General features: G+C 44.9%; 1 protein-coding gene across 4 annotated transcripts in view; it reads right to left on the bottom strand.

Moving 5' to 3' along the window:
- Positions 1-21,512, bottom strand: part of LOC310668958 (uncharacterized protein) — a 57,557-nt gene extending 36,045 nt beyond the window's left edge. Inside the window, exons 1-2 of one of the 4 annotated variants that reach the window (XR_014506936.1) lie at positions 21,332-21,512; positions 872-916 (exon numbers count right to left, since the gene is read on the bottom strand). Coding sequence is in view for 1 of the 4 variants with exons in the window: in XM_083422289.1 (XP_083278415.1) it covers positions 872-916; positions 21,332-21,333 (47 nt within the window). In the remaining 3 variants the exon portion in view is untranslated. The remainder of the gene's footprint in view (positions 1-871; positions 917-21,331) is intronic. The other 3 variants (XM_083422289.1, XR_014506937.1, XM_083422290.1) reach the window with 3 other exon arrangements.
- Between the last annotated feature and the right edge of the window lie 825 nt (positions 21,513-22,337).

Below are 22,337 nucleotides of genomic sequence, written 5' to 3'. Positions count from 1 at the left end.
AAAATATTGTCAAAATATTGTTCTAAAAATGACATGCTAATAGGCTTAGAATAAAAAATGTAAGCAATAACAAAACCAATAAAGAAAAGGAAAAATCAGAATTTAACAAAAATAATTTATTACAGAATGCAAGGGGGAAAAGGTAGAAAGAAATATAAAGAAATTGAATTGCTGTGGAGGGAAGTAGAGGGTGAGTGCTACATTTTATAATTAAGTGCATAATTATGCAGCTGTTGTAAATTAGATATTATATTTTATGTGAGGGAATCATTGGGAATTTTGGTTATTATGTATATAAGTTAAGTTTCAATAAAGATCGTTTTTGGGTGGAAGAACCCCCCCCCCCCAAAAAAAGAAGAATCTGTGGTTCTAGAACCAACTTGCCAAATATCCTATTTTAACAGTGGTCAGCAAGAAGTCTATGGAAAGCACACAAGCAGGACCTGAGTGCAATAGAACTCTCCCCTCACCATGGTTTTCAGAACTTGGTACTGTACTCTAGTCTCTGCCACTGGAGGCAAAACATAGTCCTCGGGGTTAGCAGTCATTGATAACCTACTTCTCTAAGAAACAGCAAACCTTGAGAATCAAAATTACACCACTTTTGCAAACAACACAGATTTAATTTGCACTCTGAGCTCCAGAAAGGCAGGCGATATGGGGAAAGAAAAGAGAGAAAAAAAGAAATAAGTACAGCAGAGTTTTTTGTTGGCATAGGGAAAGTTCAGAGTGATACAGCACCTCTTGCCATGCAGAAGGAAGATGTTCTGTGAAATGAGTAGAATACAACCCTAAAGAGTTTGAGAGAGTGTGTGTCCATGCACACACACACTACAACACCAGAGTGGTCAAATTAAAAGTTTCATCTTACCTATTTCGGCATTCTGATTGAGATCTCACAGACCAGCGACCACACCTGAGGATGCGGGAGGGGCGCAGATATTCAGTTTGGATTGCAATTTAATGTGAATCAGATTCACACTTACCAAAACAATACACAAACCAAAAAATTTTATTATTATTAAAATAATTTTCTTTTTTTTACCCCACACATCTGACTGGCTTGCCCCGGCCACTCTGGGCAGCTTCCAACAAATATAAAAGCCCAATAAAACATCAAACATAAAAAAACCTCCCTGTACAGGGCTGTCTTCAGGGGTCTTCCAAAAGTTGTATAGTTATTTACAACACAACTATCCTTTAAAATTTTCATTTCTCTGAATTTTGTGATGTAGTTTTCCAACAAACAAACACCCAATTTGTGCAATAATGTGTATATTAGGGAAAGTGTGCATACAAAAGCTTATATTAATGATAACGCACACACAAATGCATTTATGTTAGGGGAAATTGCTTTGCAAAGATGTGTTACATTAGGGAAAACTGCATACAAAAACGTATATATTAAAAGCAATGCTCGTGAAAACGCTGACAAATTTTCATGAGGACTACTGAAGTAGAAATGCGACAAACTGTATGGGGAAAATGATAAAGTATGGGAAACTGAAACTGGCAGATTCACCCATTCCTAATTACAACTAGGTTTCCCAGGTCACAACCAAGAGATGGGCTGCATTCAGATGCCATAATAAACCATATTTATTGCCATGGTTTAGAGCAGTGATGGCGAACCTTTTAGAGACCAAGTGCCCAAACTGCAACCCAAAACCCACTTATCGCAAAGTGCCAACACGGCAATTTAACCTGTGTCTCTCATTTTTTCTGTGCGTTTCACGTTTCTTCTTTATGACTGCTGCTGTAATAAATAATGCTTCCTAAAAGTTATTGCATTACATTCTTCATTAAATTATCTTTTCATTGATATATAATTTTATAGTATAATTCAGTGCTTTTTTTCTAAAAAAACAAAATGTTTAGGGTCATTTTGACTCAAGAAAATTGCCACCAGGGGAAAATAAATATAGTTCAAATTGGGGGAAATAAATACAGTGAATTTCTTCGCGCATTAAATTCACAAAATGTTTGGGGGTATGCATCCCCCTGCATCCCCACAGAAAAAAAAGCACTGGTATTACTCCAAAACGAAGTGGTGTTATGAACCATCAAACCTCGGAAATACATTTTTTCCAGAAGGTTCCACAATTTTGGCCACTATTGTATACTGGAGGGCTGTACTAAGAGCCACCATCCATCTCCCAATTTTTAATATGAGATAGTAATGATTGTCTGCGTGCGCACATACAAATAAATATTAAAAAAAATAAAATAAACCCAAACAGATGTGTGGGGTATAAATAATATATATTATTATTATATTTTGCCATTTCTTTGGCTGCCGTTTAATCGCAGCCTCCACGGAATGGATTTCTCTGTTGGCTTCCGCAGGAAAGCACAGCGAACTTGTAAACCCAGCAGACCCGTCTTAGGTTGTCGTCTTTATATGCTTACTGACTTGGGAGTTAAGCCCTGCTGAACTCAGGGTGGCTTACTCCCAAATAAAGATGTAAAATTTCTGGAAATTTTGAAGCCATGAGGAGAAAAAAAGGTTTTTACCCTGTTTTTCCCCGGGGGGAAATGGAAAAATTGGAAAAATTGAAAAAAAAACAAAACGTTCAGGGTGGAGTAGTTTTACAAATTGCTTGAAACAGAGTGTAGATAGGAGTATTATGCTTGCAATAAAACGGGTAGCCACCCCCTTTCCCTCAAAAGCAACAAAAAAAGCAAGAAACCATAAACATAAAAAATAATCAGATTTGCCCCTTAGCACCAACAGCACATAAAGTTAAGGTCCGCCTCAATATTTAAGCTCCATAGAAAGTCTACCCTTTGAGCAGTGCTTTTTAAAAAAACAAAACCAGAAGACACAACATATACATGCGGTTCATTCTATCTCATTTTCTGAACTACAGTGGTACCTCGGGTTAAATACTAAATTCGTTCCGGAGGTCCGTTCTTAACCTGAAACTGTTCTTAACCTGAAGCACCACTTTAGCTAATGGGGCCTCCTGCTGCTGCCGCACTGCCGGAGCACGATTTCTGTTCTCATCCTGAAGCAAAGTTCTTAACCCGAGGTACTATTTCTGGGTTTGCAGAGTCTGTAACCTGAAGCATATGTAACCCGAGGTACCACTGTAATGCTATCATTTTCCATTTCTTCTTGCTCTTGCTCTTTCTTATTTTTCTCATGGAGTTTTAAAAAACTGCTTTGGGAAAAAACGTGGGTGGGGTGGGATGGATACCTGCCCCCCCCCCCAATTTTACCAATTCCCCCCCCCCCCCAGGCCTTTCCATCTCTACTTGAGGACAGCTGGGGCAAAGCATAAGGCAAATTTTCAGCATGCCAGGCCCAGAAGTAACCAATGTCCAATTACTGAATACAGTAGTATGTTGCACTAAGGCTCAAACTCTGTTTGAATGGAAAAGGAGTCTGTGTGTGTGTGTGTGTGTGTGTGTTTAATTGAATTTGTTATTATATATTATACATCGCATGATGGTAAGAGAGCTTTCTAAACAGTTACCTAAATATACAACAGAATATTAAAATGATTGATAAAACAGTTAAAAGCAGGTATTTAAGAGTATTCAAAAGATGATTAAAGTCAGCAGTGGTTAAAAGGAAGTACCGTAAATCGCATGCAGCTTCTACGTGTCCAGTTGGGCTGGCCCTAACCAAAATGTTTTGAGCAGTTGCCAGAAAAGGTACAGTGAGAGCACCTGCCTGGTGTCGATCGGCAGGCAGCTCCAAAGTGGGGGTGCTGGAAGGCCTGGAAAGAAACCGGGAAAATTGGGGGGGGGGACCAGGCACAAAACCCTGGTTTCTCTCCTCCCCCCAATTTTCCTGGTTATTTTTTTTCTTCCAGGCCTTCCCATCTCTACTCCCAAGTAGGAAAAACAGACTGGTGGGAGGCCCTGGCGCATTAAAAGTCAATTCCTGCTCAGCCCCTCGCTCACTTGCCAGGCCCTGATGCCACAGGCTTTGGACAGCATGCAAGAGCCCTCCTCTCCTCCTCCCCCACCCCCGGCTGGGAAGCTACTGCCCTGGGGCAACAGCGCGTGTGCCCACAGAGAAGGCTCTGAGTGCCCTCTCTGGCACACATGCCATAGGTTTGCCACCACTAGTTTGGAGGTGTCTAGGTGAGCCTTGCATGTCCCCTTCTTTCATTATCCTCCTTTAGCACACCTGAAAAGAAAGACATCAGAAGCTTTCATTACCATTTCTGATCAGCTGCAATTTAGTGTTGCATACAGACTTGACAAACTGTAGTTCACCTTAAGCATGCGCACTGCCTTGCCCCTGTGATTGAGGTGGCTGGGGCCATGTGATGTCAGCACATTGTGCACACTGAGGGGCATGCGCACATGACATAAGTGTGTCCCACGGCATGCTCGCACCACATGCACATACTGTGGGGCAAGTCACTTGCATGCGCCACAGGGTTTGCTGATGTGTTGTGTGCACACCCCACAGCTTGCACGTGTGACACCCTGTGGCATGTGCACATGACCGCCAGGGAATTTTGAGGGGGCCCGGGCCCCTCCTTGAAATTTTTTGGGGGTCTCTGCCACCCCAATGGCGCAACTAACCTTAACTATGGTTTGCTGAAAAAAGCCAGCTTCATAACCCATGGTTTGAAAGGAGTGAAGGTTTGCTAACCTCTCACAGCTGTGCAGGCCAACCACCTGTCCATCAAACTCCCTTCCACAGTGCTTCCCATGTACCCAACAGCCAACTGGAGTTGGACACTTGGGCACCACAGCAAAAGGCACTTTGCAGGCCCTCTGCTCAGCAATGCACCATGTATAGGACTGGCAAAGCTGCTTTCTGTAGAACATAAAGCGACTCCTGCTGGGTCACACCAAAACTCCATGTATCCTATTCTCATAGATGTCCATGGGAAATCCTCAAGCCAGACATGGATGCAACAGCACTCTCCAAACTTGCAATTCCCAGAAGCTGGTACACCTCTTCTGATACTACGCTGGAAGTAGTACACATTTTTAAATGACTAATTTCAGTGATTGACAAGTACATATTAAAATTAATGGATCATAACTTAATAAAAAAGAAGAAGAAGAACACAGACATAACCCTGCTTTGTTCCATTCTTCTTCCCTTTTGCAATTTGCTGCATGGATTCCAGCCACAGAGCAATTAATCAAAACAAATAAGAACCTATTTATTTTAAAACTGCAAAGATGTTGCTTTATAATATCACACTCATTTTTAAATTTTAAAAAACCTTCATTTTTTCTGCAAGTGGAACACTCTCATCTTCAATTCCATTTAGTGTTTTAAATCCAACTAGTTTCCAAGAACTTGACACACTGACATATTTTCCTGCTTTCAACTTCACAAACAACTTAGCACACCTGAAAGCATCTTCTCTAACTAATAATGCACATTTAAAAAACACTATAGAAACAATAAAAGCACATACACTTTCATACTGGAAATCCCACTTTGCATTGTTAAAAACGTCTACTCAGAAGTAAGTTCACTTCTATTCAATGAGGCTTACTTCCAGGTAACTTAATAGGATTGCAGTGATTCAGTTCATATTTATGCAGAAGCATCTCCCACTATCTCACACTACTCCAAGGTACATTTGCAACCTTAATTACCATTATCCATTTCTATATCAAAAGTTGCACTTTCAGGAAAGCCAGGTAATTCATTTGGTGCTTCATCCTTTGCATGTGAAAAAAGAATGATATTTCTTAAACACCTAAGACCTGGACATTTACACAGAGCAATTTTTTATAAAAAAAAAAACCAACAGGTTCTGCCTGCAGGCTTACAACCTAAAACAATTGATAAGCGGTCCCTGTTCTTGCATACAATATCATGCAATGATTAAAGGAAGAAAAAGAAGTGTTTGCAAAAGTCTCCACGCTGCAAAAGATATATGGGAGAAGGAGGTGGGAAGCGAAGGATAATTAAAGTCACTTACCTTTTAAAGTTCAGACAGCTGTAGAACGCCGCCATGGTATCTCATACACAGTGTGAGGGTATATTTAATAACTCCTCACGTGCATATAACGATGCTTCCTTCTATCAGAACTAAGCACTTAGCATCCGGCTTTCCCTCACACCAACTCGAAAGCTAGCGTGCCTATAGATTACTAGCCAGATAAAGTTCCTGATCTGAGGCCCACGGGCTCTGCTTAACAGGATTCAAAGAAGGTTGTGCTTGTTCCATACATGGGTAAGAATTGTTAACTCTCCCCTTTCCTGTCTCTGTCTCTCTCAAACTCTACAAAACCACAGCATCTCGAGCCCTAAATACCATCTGTTTGTCTCTCCGCCTCTTTCTCTCCCCCCCCCACCCCGCCCATGGCTAATAAGGGACTCTGCCGACTATTAAAGAAGAACACACACTTGAAACACGCCGTACGAAAAAGGATGGGGCAAACTAGCAAGCTGCAATCCTGTTAAGAAAAAGGAGCGTTTGTTCGCAGAGGGTCCCAAATTCTATCCCAAGCAGCTCCAGGAAGGGGCAGAAAAGGCTCCTGGTTGCATCCCTGGAAAACCACTGCCTGCCAGTGCAAATCCAACAGCCCTGACTCAGTGCAATGGACCAACAGTGTAAATGGACCAACAGCCCTGACTCAGTGCAAGGCAGCTTTCTATATGGCAAAAATGGGGAGCCTGTGGCACTGCCCCCCCCCATGCTTCTGGACTGCAAGTCCCATCAGCATTAGCCAGCAGAACCAATGATCAGGGATAATGGGCATAGCTGTCAACTTTTCCCTTTTCTTGCGAGGAATCCTATTCAAAATAAGGGAATTTCCCTTTAAAAAAGGGAAGCGTTGACACCTATGATGATGGGAGCTTCAACATCTGGAGGGGCGATGGTTGGAGTGCTGCTCCAACACTGCTATTGGAGTGATTTCAGAAAATAGGCTGTTGTGAAATGTTGGGGCACCCAAAAGAAGCAGAGAAGAAAACAGTGTCAACAGGTTAATAGCAGCAATGGAGAAGTTATTTCCTCTAGCCATTAGGAGTCTAAATTATACAGCAAGGAACATCCTTTCTAGCATGCTGCACAGTGAGTTTTTGAGTTAAGTAATTTCTCTCAGCAATGCAACAGTGTAGCTTATTCCTTCCAGCTATTTTTTTATTTTTTAAAATGAGATCCCCGTTATATTTTACTTGACAAGATTTATATAGAGTCGGACCTTGGTAGTCGAACAAAATATGCTCCAGAAGTCCGTTCAACTTCCAGAACGTTCGGAAATCAAAGTGCGGCTTCTGATTGGCTGCAGGAAGCTCCTGCAGCCAATCGGAAGCCATGGAAGCCCCATCAGATGTTCAGCTTCCAAAAATAGTTTGCAAACCAGAACAGTCACTTCTGGGTTTGCAGCGTTCAGGAGCCAAAACGTTCAAGAACTAAGTTATTTGAAAACCAAGGCACAACTGTACCACCAAATTGACAAAAACCTCTATGCCAATAAATAAAATAAAAAACACTGAAAATGAAGTCATTAAAACTAATCTTCAGCAAACTATTTTCCCTCCAGGTGTTTTGGGTAACAACCACCCTGCATCAGCCCCATTAAGCACAGCTGCACTAGCTGGAGCTGATGAGAGTAAATAATACATAACATCTGAGGGAACTGGGTTGGTAAATGTTGATTAAAAACAACCAGTGAGGAAAGCACAGATATGGCTTCTCTTCCATGCTTGGCAGCACAATCCAATGCACGTTTACTCAGAAGTCAGAGCCTGTGGATCAGGCCCTTCTAGTCCAGGGTCTTGTTCTCACAGTGGCCAACCAGATGCGTGTGGGGAACTGGCAATTGCAAGCAGGATTCAAGCCCAGGAGACCTCTCCCCTCCTGTGGATAGCTGTCAACTTTTCCCTTTTCTTGCTAGGAATCCTGTTCGGAATAAGAGAATTTCCCTTTGAAAAAGGGAAACGGTGACAGCTATGCTCCTGTGGCTTCCTGCCACTGGTATTCAGAAGCACTACTGCCTCCAACTATGAAGGCAACGCACAGCTCTTGTGGCTAATAGTTATTGCTAGCCTTTGTGGTTGTTGTTTAGTCGTTTAGTCGTGTCTGACTCTTTGTGACCCCCTGGACCAGAGCACGCCAGGCCCTCCTGTCTTCCACTGCCTCCCGCAGTTTGGTCAAACTCATGCTAGTAGCTTTGAGAACACTGTCCCACCATTCCATCCTCTGTCATCCCCTTCTCCATCTTTCCCAACATCAGGGTGTTTTCCAGGGAGTCTTCTCTTCTCATGAGGTGGCCAAAGTATTGGAGCCTCAGCTTCAGGTGCTCCTTCCAATGAGCACTCAGGGCTATTGCTAGCCTTACCCTCCATGGATTTGTCCAATCCTCTTTTACGGCCATCTCAATTGGGGACCGACTATTTCTGCCTCCTGCAGAAGCAAGTTCCACAGTTTATGTGCTGTGTGAAGAAATACCTGCTATTTCTCTGTCCTGAGCATTTAGCTTCATTGGATGTCAAAAAGCTATATTGTTATTATAAGGGGGGGGGGCTTATCTTTACCTTCTTCATGCTATTTAGAATTTTATTGGTTTCCGTCATGCTCACCTACTCACCTTTTCCGTAAACATAAAAAAAAATCTCAAATGCTGCATCCTTTCCTCATAGGAGAATTGCTCCACCACTTCAATCATTTTGTCTGCCCTTTACAGTGGTACCTCGGGTTACATACGCTTCAGGTTACATACGCTTCAGGTTACAGACTCCACTAACCCAGAAATATAGTGCTTCAGGTTAAGAACTTTGCTTCAGGATGAGAACAGAAAAGTGTGGCAGTAGCAGGAGGCCCCATTAGCTAAAGTGGTGCTTCAGGTTAAGAACAGTTTCAGGTTAAGTACGGACCTCCGGAACGAATTGAGTACTTAACCCGAGGTACCACTGTACTGGGTTTCCCCCCAACTCTGCAATATCCTTTTGGAGGAGAGGTGGCCAGAACAGTATTCCAACAGTATTCCAAACACATTTACACCATAGAATTGTATAACAGCGTCAAGATACGGTCACTTTTATTTTCAGTTCCTTTCCTGCCTGTTTCACAGCTGCTGCATACTAGGTCGATGTCTTTATCAAGCTATCCACTACGACCTTAACTCCCACCATGTTCAACAGCCCTTACTCCCATGCAAGTTTGCAGACTGAAGGTTTCTATTTCAGCCAGAAGCAAGTACCAATGAACTCAGCTATGCTTTTTTTTGTATCACTGTGACAAATAGTGAAATTGTGTAAATTAGGAATGAGGAACCTGGGGCCGTCAAGAAGTTGTTGGACTGCAACTCCCATCAGCTCTGGCCAGCATGGTCAATGGTCTGGGATGGTGGAAGGTGCAGCCCATTAGCAACTGGAAAGATACAGATTCCCTATCCCTGGTGCAATGAAAATGCTGCGATGTTGTCTGCCTCCATGAAGAGATTATGATCTTGTTTGTTTGTTCCACTTGGTTGATGGCTAATGAAGAGCAGTCATCAACTGATCTGAAGTTTGCTGAAGCTGCTTGCTCAGGTGCTTTTGATGGCTAGGGGCTAAGAAATTTTTCTTCAAGGAGCATAATGGCTGTTGAGCATACTGAACTTGTGAACAGCATCTAACAACCCCTAACAACTCTTCATTATGTCATCCGGCAGAGCTTTTCTGGGCTGTACGGTAACTCACTGTGACTTGTTTGCAAAGCATTTTGAGGATAAAATCGCTTGCATCCGCCAAGACTCTGCTGTTATAGCAGATGAATCTCATGGCGCGTCCAGAGCATAGTCTAGTCCTGTTCTGTTAGATGAATTTCAGCTGGTAAGGTTCGAGGATGTGGACAAGGTGCTTGGATCAGTCAGGGCAGCCACTTGCGCTCTAGACCCCTGCCCCTGTTGGCTGATAAAGGCACTTCTGCCCTTTGGAGGAGGTGGGGTTGCAGGCTTCACGGCCCCACCACGTGCGTGGTGGCTGGAACACAGCTCTCGCGCAATTGGGGAGATTCCCGGCTGCGTCACCTCTTGGCCAGACAATCAGCTGGCTCTGGGGATGTGGCCTGCCTTATTTAAAGCAGGATGCGGCCGAGGATCTCCCTCTTTGCCGCTTACCAGCTGTTCCTGCTTTTCCCACCCTCCCGCCCTATAAGGTTTTTGTTCTTTGACCTTGCTATGGACCGTGATTGGTCGCCGTTGAGGGGCCTGGTAGGAATTTTTCCACTGGGCAAATTGGCACCAGCCACTTGGTTTTTGCCTACCTCATAGCAAATCATCACAACTTTCTTGGTATTGGCGGTTAGGCATTGGTATTGCTCTGTAGATAGAAGAGGGGAGGTTACGCCATCACCTGCACCACATATTTAAGGGTAGTCCGGTAAAGGATTCTGGGGGGTGTGGCTCTGTCCAAAGCCTGGGGAGGTGAGGGCCTAAGGCACGCCCCCCTAGCGGTGGTGGTGGTGGGAGTTCCTAGTTGATGTGCATCAGCAGGACTCCCCCTACTGGTGGTTAACCCTTCCCAGACTTCTAGCAGACAGGCTGAATTCGGATATAGTCGGTTAGGACCAATGCCTAAGCCAATAGTGCTCATCACCTGTAACCAATAAAAGTTGTGGCCTTATTTAGCCCATTAACCTTAATAATTGTGTCATATGTCATTATTTCCACTGGGGGGGCGGGAACTCACCACGTGAAAACCAGCAGGAAGGGAACAGTTGGCTGGGCCAGGGAGGTGATCAATGCCTCTTTATGAGAGAGGCTGGTCCCTGCCTGTCTGAAGGAGGCAGTGGTAAAACCGTGCCTTAAGAAACCTTCCCTGGATTCAGAAAACCTAACTAACTACCAGCCAGTTGCTTATCCCCCTTTCCTGAGCAAGGTTCTGGAGTGAGTGGTAGCAGACCAGATCCAGGCACTTTTGGAAGAAACTGATTTCCTGGAATGGGGTTTAGGCCTGGTTTTGGCACAGAAACTGCTTTGGTCGCCCTGAAGGATTACGTCTGTTGAGAGAGAGACAAGAGAAACATGCCCCTGTTAATTGCTCTCGACCTCTCAGCGGCTTTCAATACCATCAACCATGGTATCCTTCTGAAGCGACTCTCTAAACTAGGGGTGGGTGGCACTGCTTTGCGGTGGTTCCAGTCCTATTTGGATGGTCGTCCCCAGAGGGTGTTACTTGGGGAGTGCATTCAGCTCCATGGAACCTTCAATGTGGAGTTCCACAGCCCTCAATCCTATCCCCCATGTTGCTTAACCTCTACATGAAATCACTGGGTGGGGTTATCCAGAGGTTTGGAGTACGTTGTCAGCAGTATGCTGATGACACTCAGCTCTATTTCTCCTTTACATCTGCAGGTGGAAGTGGACAGTGAAGTGCTGGACCAGATTCTTGCCTCAGTAATGGACTGAATGAGAGCCAACAAACTGAAGCTCAATCCAGATTGGACTGGGGTGGTTCCCTAGACCAGATGGCTGGGAGATCACCTGTTCTTGATGGGGTTATACTTCCCCTGAAGCAGCAGGTTCACAGCTTGGGAGTCCTCCTGGATCCTTTGCTGTCGCTTAAGGCTCAGGTGGCCTCAGTGGCCCAGAGCGCCTTCCATCAGCTTTGGCTGGTGGCCCAGCTATGCCCCTGTCTGGACAGGGATAGCCTAACTACTGTTCTCTATGCTCTGATAACCTCAAGGTTAGATTACTGCAATGCGTTATACGTGGGGCTGCCTCTGAGGACGGTTTGGAAATTTCAGCTGGTGCAAAATTCAGCTGTCAGGTTGCTCATCGGAGCAGGACAGTTTGAGCATATTACACCAATCCTGGTCCGACTACACTGGCTACCATTTAGTTTCCGGGCCCAATTCAAAGTGCTGGTTTTGACCTATAAAGCTTTAAATGGCTCAGGACCACAATAGCTCAAGGACCGCCTCTTTCCATCTGAACCTACCCGGACCCTGAGATCATCTTCTGAGGTCCTGCTTCATGTGCCTCCTCCTTGAGAGGTCCGGAGGGTGGCAACTGAGAACGGGCCTTCTCTGCAGTGGCTCCCTGTCCATGGAATGCTCTCCCCAGGGAAGTTTGCCTGGCGCCTTCATTATACACTTTTCTGTGCCAGGGGAAAACGTTCCTTTTTAAGGCCTTTGGTTGATCTGATTTACATACGGTACTATGCCCTTTTAAAATGTGGCTCTTGGGGGGGTTATTTGGGTTATTGATTTTATTTTGATTTTATATATTATGATCTTTCTGTGAACTGCCCTAAGATCTCTGGGTATAGGGCGGTATATAGATACAATAAATACCGGTAAATTCAGGGAGTGAGATAGAAATTCCTTCCCCAGTTTGATCCAACAGAGTAAGCCCAGAAAAAGAGAGGCTGAGAACAAAACTGAAATTGTACAATTTAATATCGCTCAGAACTGAATTCCCAAGGATTACATTCTGTATGCCAGCTTGGAACTTGAGCTCCAAACTATAATGTTTCAGGCATTTGAATGGGAAAAGCTGTCAACTGCAATAAATGCAGAAAATGGTTAAGATGGGAAACCTCATCAAAAAGAGAGGGAAACCCAGAGAGAAACTCAAAACAAAACTGAGTTCAAAATTTAGCAGCAGGACCAATTCATTCTCCCTGCTAAACCAATGACCAAAAAAATTATTGATTGGATTGCCTAGTGCTGGGGAAATTGAAGCCAGAGGGAAATGCTGTTATGCTTTTTCCTAAGCTTTAAAAGGCTTTGCATAATGACGATGGGGCAGCGAGGTGGGGTGGGAGATGAAAGATCTTTCTAATGAGATCCATATTGCTCCTTGTCAAATATAACAGCATGCCCCAAATAGTACATCTCCTCTCATTTTTCCGTATTCTGCTTTTACAGACTCCATAGCTAGGCCCTCTCCTACAACTAGGGCTATTACACAGGCACAGCAAACGTTTTCATGCCACATATAACTCAGCTGGCATAGGCTGAATATTCACCCAGTTGAGACCATAAGAAGTGTCAACTGGATCAGGCCAATGGCCCATCTAGTTGAGCATCATGTTCTTACAGTGGCTTTCACATGCCCATGGGAACCTGACGAGCAGAGAGTACCTAAATGTAAGAGCACTCTCCCCTCCTACAATTTCAAGCAAAGGGTTTTTGAATTGCCATTGCGCCTGTTGGTTTGGCACGATCCAGTTTCATTCACAACCTCCCCGCCTCCTCTTCTTTGCGGTAAAAATTGCAATGATAATGGGTTTGCTCCATTTCCTTAGAAGGAAAAAGCACTGGATGCTTAAGAGTAGTCCCCAACCCACCCATATCTATATATTTACAAATATATATGGCTTGAGCATGGAGGGAGAACATAGGCACTCAGATAGCACTACTCTGTGACTTAGTATCACTTTTCCCCAAAGCAAACAGCATCTACATAGTCCTCCTCTTTAACATCATCATCATCTTCATCATAATTGTACCACACCCTACTGACTAGGTTGCCCCAGCCACTCTAGCTTCCAACATATATACGAACAGAAGAAAACATTAAACCTGAAAAAGCTTCCCTATACAGGGCTGCCTTCAGATGTCTTCTAAAGGTTATACAGTCAAACCTCAGTTCCTGAATGGCCCCGTTTTCAAACATTTCGGCTGCCAAACGCTGAAAATCTGCAATGTAATGCTCTGGTTTTCAAACATTTTTTGGAAGCTAAATGTCCACTTGAGTTCAGGAAGCTCTTGCAACCAATCGGAAGCCGGGCCTCGGTTGTCAAATGTTTTGGAAGCAGAACGGGCTTCCGGAACAGATTACATTCGACAACCAAGGTTTGACTGTATAGTTACTAATCTCCTTGACATCTGATCGGTGCCACTGCAGGCCCTCTGCCTGGTTGCCTGTAGCTTCACTTCTCACAGTGAGAGAACCACCAGAAGGCCTTCAGAACTGGATCTCAGTGTCTAGGCTCAACGATGGGGGTGGAGTTACTCCTTCAGGTATACTTTGCCAAGGACCATTTAGGGCTTTAAAGGTCAGGACCAACACTTTGAATTGTGCTCGGAAACATACTGGGAGCCAATGTAGGTATCTCAGGACTGGTCAACCAATCCCAGTTACCAGGCTAGCTGCTACATTCTGGATTCCTCCTTCCGACTACAAGCACAACTGAACTCTCTGCCTCCTGTGCTAGCAATATTGCCATTCTCAACTGCTTTCCCAGACCTCATTTTGCGGGGCACAGCATTCCTCAGTAGCCACCTGAGCCATCAGCGCGAGTGAAACAGCAGCCATTTGAGCAAGCAGCTTCAGGTAACTACAGAAACATCAGCTGACACCACATATGCCCAACTTAGAGCTGCAGAACTGGCATTTTTAAGAATATTCATTCCACACTTGTAAGTAACTGATATTTTAGTGTGACGTCTCCTACACTTCGGAACTCCCTGCCCATTGACATTATCCTGTTGCTTCCACTGTACAGTGGTACCTCGGATTAAGAACTTAATTCGTTCTGGAGGTCCGTTCTTAACCTGAAACTGTTCTCAACCTGAGGTACCACTTTAACTAATGGGGCCTCCCTCTGCCGCCGGGCGATTTCTGTTCTCATCCTGAAGCAAAGTTCTTAACCCGAGGTATTATTTCCGGGTTAGCAGAGTCTGTAACCTGAAGCGTCTGTAACCTGAAGCATCTGTAACCCGAGGTAGCACTGTATTCTTTTCAGCACCTGCTAATACCGTTTCAATTTAGGTGAACCTTCTCAGACCAGTAAAGACAAATAGCCTGTAATTTTGATTTAGAAATGCATACTTCCAACTGTTGATTTTATTCATTTTGCTTTTTGTTATAAGCTGTTTTTAATGTCAATTTTCATGCATACTTCATATTCTTTACAAACCACTTCCCGGAGGCTTATGTACAGTTGAGCGGCATGCAAATTTCATTAAGTAAATAGCTACCCGATAGTGAAAAATCAAGACGGGGGGAGGACTCTTCACTTGATGCGACGCTACAGAATTTTTCATTACAGGACTATTTGTCTCAGCCAAACAAAAGGTTTAGCTGTTCCTCACTGGGGGTTGCTCCATCTTCGACATCAGTCCTAACAAGTATCACTTCGTGCAGATACCCAAACCAAGGCAGCCACTGGAGGCACAGAATGGTCAGGAGCATTGTCTCATTCCGTCTGGAAGTAGAGTGACAATTCTATGTTTGGCAACCTGCCCAGCTGCAACTCACTGGGGGAAGAGGGGTGGAACCAACACAGAGGAGCACCATCAAAGAAGAAGCTCTGCAGGCAAGCACGCCAAAAAAAAAAAAAGATTAAAATAAAAAATAAAAACGCCTTACAAGGAGTTGCTTTCCTGCTCTACAATTCCTCAGGGAAGAAGACAGGCAAGCTCAGACAAAACCTAGGTTTATCAAGTGAAGTTGAGGACGAATACTGTTAATAAGAGGAACATCTGGTGTGAAAGCTGAGCTCAAATCTGTACGTGTTACCAACATGCAAAAGATCTCTGCCTGGCTTGCTGCATTCTTCTAATAAGTAGCCTAGGCTGTGTACAAATTACACACTTTACTCCACAGCCAGTGCATTCCCACTGCTAGTTCTTGAAGCTGCATTTACAATAGCCACAAACCAAAACAGTCCTGTAGTTTCCTGAGAAATAATGCTGTTTGGTGCATTTTCTCTCTCTCTCTCTCAAACCAGCTTCAATCAGACTATAAAGCTTAAAGCCACATTCACTTTGTACTGAAATCAGGTGTGTACATTTGAGATACCCATTGTGCATTTAGAAATGTGCACGCATGTGCAGATGGCAGCTTCATGAATAGGAGTTCTGGAGATGGGGCTGCAGTGGCAAAGAAACCAAGCAGGTCCTGAGCATTGGCTGAAGACAACCCTGCTCTGATGTGTATAACACCGTGAGAACATCTCTTGAACCACAGCACGGGGAACGATCTTGATGCATTCATCTCAAGCCCTTAAGGTGTACATAGTCCTGCAGTGTAGGATCATAGGAACAATCCAGACAGTTTCGTACTTTGCATTTTGAAGTGGAGTAAACAGATGCTAAGGGGCAGTGGCATCTTTGAAGGCGGGTTCAGGAACTCAGGTGCAAAATACCAGGGAGAGTAGGAAGAATTTGTCCACTTTTTTTTCAGCAGATCAACCTGATTTGACTTTTCCAAAGCTGCTTGTGGATCACAGCAGTACTAGTAGTTGGATCACACATTTCTCCAGATTTTCAGTCCCAAAATATGCACACAAAAGTAGGTATATTGCATTTAAAAAGGGCGTGCAAAATGTGTATGTTAGTGGGGAGGTGTACTTGAAAGAGGTGAAATGCAATGAAGAATGAAGAGTACCTACAGAATACCTACACAATTTACTTGTAGCTTTTTCATGGGATAAGGGAGAAATTTGATTTAGTTTGCATTTAAAGGTGACTCTATCAAATTTGCACTTTTTGGAATCATCCAAGAACCAAAGCACACTCATCTACTGAAATTTATATTTATTTCAATTTTGTGCTGCACTCCTCCAAACAATGTTTACCCCCCCCCCTCATCAGGCATATATTAGGTAAAAGTGTGCATAAAAATAATTATGCTAGTGAAAATAACACAGAAATCCATTATATTAGAGGAGAACTTGCTTGCAAAAATGTGTGAATCTGTCAAAACTGCATACAAAAATGTGCTGATTAAAAGACATTTGCACAAGAATGTTGAAGAATTTCCATGAGGATTTAAAAAACAAACAAACCACCACATGTTCGTAAATTGCTGCAGAAATGTGGAGAACTGAATTTAAGATTCGAAAAACGAGAAACTGAGAGAACCGGAATTGACAGATCCTTCCATCCCTAATTGCAGTTATTTTGAAGATGGAGATGAAGTCAAGTGGTATGGATGCTGAGTAGGTTATGCAGGTCTCTTTGCTGTGCAGAATTTTGGAGAGAGAGAAATATTAAAAGTACCTCACCAGAGCTGCAAATGAGCAGAGAGAAAAATGCAAGTTGTTACAAAAGTAGGTTTGTTTGCTTCCTGAAAGCACATCTTTTCCTTGAATTTTTTTTGCAGGGTAACATTTTCTTGCAACCCTAAGAGAAACCAAGAGATGCAGCTTCTATCCTGTGCTTGCTCTTCTTTTGCATCATTTGATGCCCACATTATGTAACTAATGATATGGAGGCTAACCACAGAGCCTAACCAAGCGGCTATGCTAGAAAGACAAAGATTAGCAGCAGTCCTCCAGTAGGAGGCGAGGAAAGAGGCAGAAGATCAGGCCTATTGACCGGGGCCCTGTGTATTTTATCCCATTAAAACTATGTATTAGATTATGTTCACCAGATTTAAAAATGCAATTAAGCATCAGGCAAAGATTGATCGGAGAGGTTGCTATGCGTAAAGAAGTAGAAAATATGCTGTTTGTTCCAGTGTACAAAGTATTTCAAGAAGCGATAGATGGGGCTTGTCAACCTGGGAAGGGAGCCCATTTAGGAGAAGGAAAGCTCTGATCCTAACCCTCCGCTGCCTTGCAGGAGATCTTCAGGAGAAGAAAAGGCGAAGGAGTAAACCCTACACAAATCCAGAGTGGAGTCCCTAAGGCAGTTGGATCGCGCTTCGTACGCCTCCTTCCGGCAACTCTTGCAACCAAGCTGGTGCCAAACGCATTGCTTTACTTTCCTTTGGACCACATCAGTGAAGCAAAAAGCAGGATATTGTTGTCTGGGCATCCCAGGACTGCCATAGACACTGCCCAGGTTTGCACCCCAGGGGTATCATTTCAGTGCTGCCCACACAGAGTTTTGACTTCACCCCTGTAGGTGCACTCCATTGTCTCTCAAGACAGATGGATGTCAATCACAATTAAGTGCTGGGGTTGGGCACCTGTGGCCCTCCAAAAGCTGAGGGTCTCCAGCTCCCACCAGCCACAGCCAGCAGGGCTGGACGTTGGCAGCATCTGGAGGTTGTGTCTTCACGCCTGTTCTGTGGAGTGGAATTTGTGCTCATTAAACAGTACCAAGGTACTGGCAAGAGGGACGCGGGTGGCGCTGTGGGTAAAACCTCAGTGCCTAGGACTTGCCGATCGTAAGGTCGGCAGTTCGAATCCCCATGGCGGGGTGAGCTCCCGTTGTTGGGTCCCTGCTCCTGCCCACCTAGCAGTTTGAAAGCACTCTTAAGTGCAAGTAGAAAAATAGGGACCGCTTTACAGCGGGAAGGTAAACGGCGTTTCTGTGTGCTGGTGCTGGCTCGCCAGATGCAGCTTCGTCACGCTGGCCACGTGACCCGGAAGTGTCTTTAGACGGCGTCGGCTCATGGCCTCTTGAGTGAGATGAGCGCACAACCCTAGAGTCGGTCACGACTGGCCCGGACGGGCAGGGGTACCTTAAGGTGCTGGCAAAAGCAACTAGAGTCTAAAATTATTGCTTTCCATTGACACTGTGGTTTCCAGTGCTAAGAAAACCTAAACAAATAAATGGATGGGAAGGAAATTCAAGAAATGAAGCAGCAGCACTTGCCTTCCCTGCACTCCAGAGCCCTAAACATTTACAAAATGTGGCTTGAATTTATGTTTCCAGGGCAGCTAACAGAGGAGTAAAGGAGAAGTTCAATGCAATTACTATTATTATTAATGGCAATGATTCATACAAACATAACAAATTAAAACAAACGAAAGCTGTTACGTTCCATCCAGAGAGACAGTAAAAATCAAACTGCTCCAAGTTAAAATTGCTCATGTTAGTAATAACAGTGTGTATCTTGTTTGTTTGTTATGTTACTTAGTTTATTTAATATATTGCTTTAATAAAATATTGTTTTTTTAAAAAAGAGGAAAAGGCAGAGTGGGTATAAATAAAATAAAATATCGCTTGATGCAGTTTCATAGGGCTGGACCCCCAAGTCCTTCTGGGAAGCTGACGTTTACCAATATCTGGAAATGCTGCAGGTTCCGCATCCCTAAATACAAAGTCAGGTTATTTCCCAATAACCAAGCAGGTCAGGTCATTTCCCTCCACCAAAAACAGCTATATCAAAAGAAAGCACTTTTCAATGTATTTGTTCCTGGAATAACCTTAATTATTCCACAAGAATGTGAGTTCTTCTGGGAAAGCTATCTACAACATGTTCTGTTATTGTACAGTACATCATGCAAGGAACCTGTTGCCATGATTAAAATGCACCTTTTAATTTTATTTTTTAAATTGCTTTAGTAAGTTGGCAGCCCTAATACAGTGGTACCTCGGGTTAAGAACCTAATTCATTCTGGAAGTCTGTTCTTAACCTGAAACTGTTCTTAACCTGAAGCACCACTTTAGCTAATGGGGCCTCCTGCTGCCACCCTGCCACCACCGCGCGATTTCTGTTCTCATCCTGAAGCAAAGTTCTTAACCTGAGGTACTATTTCTGGGTTAGCGGAGTCTGTAACCTAAAGCGTCTGTAACACAAGGTACCACTGTAAGCAGAAGCACTAGACCAACTTGTGCATTTCCACCCCAAACTGTGTTTGTAACACTGTGATCCTCAAGCTGCTTTTAGACTCCAACTCCCAGCAGTCCCAGTCAGCAGGGCCAGCAGTCAAGGATGGTGGGAGTTGTAGTCCACCAATTGCTCGGGAGTTCCACACCCATGCCCTAATGCAAGCAAGTGTTTTGATCTTACCTGTAGGAAAGCACATAAATACCAGCATAAATAAGCTTGTGTGGAATTATTGAAATATATGGTAGCCGTGCAGAAATAGCTGTGATAATGATATTCCTATAAGAACTTTAGATGGGGAGTGCGGGAACCTGCTATCACAAATGCTAATAATAAAACAGATCTCCGCTCCCACCCCTCCTGCTAAAATATGTCCAGCAATAGAAACAACAACAGAATACTTTTGAACCTCTCAGGTGAAGGTTTAGGAAGGGAAATACAGTATGGGGAAGTGACACTGAACTGAGTGCAACTAGAATAACTAAGGATCTTCAATTAGTGGCTCAAATTGTGCTTATAAATTAAGAGCAACCATCCCCCAAGGGCAACCAAACTCACGCACATGAGAGAGAGAAATGGGGTGGAGGGAGAAAGAAGGAAAATTAGAAAGCATATGGTGGAACGCTTGGCTGTCTAACTAGCCAGCCTAGCTAATCCCTCCGCCTCCCCGTATTCTTAAAATAGACAGATGGAGCCTTTTGACATCTTGAGTACTGACATCCCCGGGCTGCATTAGCGCTGCCTCCCTCAAAGATTAAATTCTAAAGGCTGGGAGGGGGTGCATGCCCCCACTGCCACCACGCAAGAGATTTCAGGCTCTTAAGAGAAGCACTTCGTGTTCGTACAATCACAACATTGTCAGATAAGCCGGGAGCTCAGGAGAAAGCGCTCATTCCTTCATTCTAAAGGGCGGGTCAGCACCCAAATCTCCCAAAGGACCACTTTGAGACTGAGAACCAGGGAGTCAAGCCCACATAATTTCAAGAACATTTAGAATGTCAGGAGTTCGATCAGACTGCTCCCAATCTCTCCCTGATCTGCTATACACTTCTCATCCCATTCACAATTATTAACGTGCGTGCATTCAGTTAAGCTGTTAAGGCAAAGGCAGCGAAAGCTCTGCCCTCCCGAGATGTTGTTGGACTCCAACTCCCATCAGCCCCCGCCAGCAAGGCCAGTGGCCAGGGACGATGGGCGTTGTAGTCCAGTAACATCTGGCAGGCCATTCATTCCCTATCTCTGATTTAAGAGTTGCACACTTTCCTGAGGGCCTGTGATGAGTTGTATTTTAAACTCTGGAAGGATACGAACTAAAATACAGTCGCGCACGTACGCAAGCACACTAATCACAGCTGCGATCCAGTCACACGCGAAATTCAAAATGTGTGCCAGGATCCACTAGGGTCCAGCGAGCTCTGGGATAGTGAAGAAAAGGGACCTCTCGTGTCCGGGATCGTGTACACCTCCCTCAGAAGAAGCAGAGCACGCGACCTCAAACTTTTCAGGGGTTGGAGGGGCGGGGCATCGCGATCAGAGGGGGTACTTCCAAGTAGGATTCCGCCCCCAATAAAACCCTTGTTGAGAACATTGCCTTATTCCCACACCCATTCTTCCCGCGGTTGCAACACCCTCCTGCCCTGAGCTTTCCGCGGCGTAAGAGAGAGAGAGAGAGAGAGAGAGAGAAAGAAGAAAGGTGCGGGGGCAGCGCTGTGCCCGGCGCGCCATCAAGAACCCCACCCCCATTTCTTTCCTGGGGGCAAAGAATAAGCAGATCGTCTCCCGCACCCCCGGCCTCGCAATGGAGGACCCGGTCCCTTTTGCTGCATGAAGCTTTTGCCTCCCCTGAATCCAGGCTTATTCCAGCCAAGCCCTCTCCCCGGCCGAAGCCACTGATCCAAATTCCTCTCCAGCGCGCTCCTCCCCTCCCTGCCCCGGTGCCGGCGCTACTCACATCCAGCGGGTCTCCCCAGGTGCGTCCTGCCCTCCCGCGGCACCTTCTGTGGTTCTCCGAGCTCCGCCCTCTCTGCTGCCCAGCCCTGCCTCTCCAAGCAAGCCAGTCGCCGCCCATTGGCCTCCCCAGCCGCTCAGCGGGCGGAGCGGCAACCAGGCGCCGAGACCCACCCACGCACCCACCCTGCCTGCCTGCCTGCCGCCCCTTCCTCTGGCGGACCTACATTTTGGAGACCCTGAAGCTTGAACTCTCATGGGGGCCCCTTCATAACCAGCAACGAGGTCTGGGTAACCACTGTTATCTTCTTCAATGGGGTTGTAACCATTACAACATCTGTGCTTACATGCTCTCAAACTTTGGGATTGTTGAAATAAATACGACAAAAAAATCAATTTGAGCCATGCGACTCAAATTGCGTACACGGGACTCATTTTTTTAAAGCAATGTGGACTAAGGTCTCTTCTGGGGACCCTCCAGAATTAGGAACCCTGAAACTTAAGCTGCCTTCGTTTCATACCACCCAGGCTCCTGCGTATTCTGCAGCAGACTTGGGTTCCCCCTCTCTTCCCCTCCCTTCCCCCACGCTCAGATTAAAAAAATAGGCAAGAGCATACTTGACCATGTGCAGAGTGCTTTTCTCTCTCTCTAAAGCGTTACAGGGTTTGCCGATCAGGAAGTGGAAGGAGGGGCTTCCAGGTCACAGAAAGGGAAGAAATGAATAGACAAGGGTGGCAGTGGTGGAGAACTGGAGGCATCCGGAAAACTAGCAAGGCAGTGGGTGCTCAAAGTACCCAAAGCCAAGGGGACAGGGAGTGACTTATCTTTCATGACAGCCCGCCTTAGCTGCTGTTGTTAGAAACCTGGGAGTGGGAGATTTGACAAAAGCTGGAGGGAGTCAGGGGTTGTGTTGCTGGAGTACACCTCTAGGGGGGAAGTCAAACTGCTGGAGAATGACAGCACTTGCTGTGGCTGCAGAGGCTGGTCATTCAGAGCTGCTGCTTCCCAT

Source organism: Podarcis tiliguerta (assembly GCF_965153285.1).
Source record: "Podarcis tiliguerta genome assembly, chromosome: Z".
Lineage (NCBI taxonomy): Eukaryota > Metazoa > Chordata > Lepidosauria > Squamata > Lacertidae > Podarcis > Podarcis tiliguerta.
Note: the sequence above shows the minus strand (reverse complement) of the source record. Positions and strands in the feature narration are given on the sequence as shown.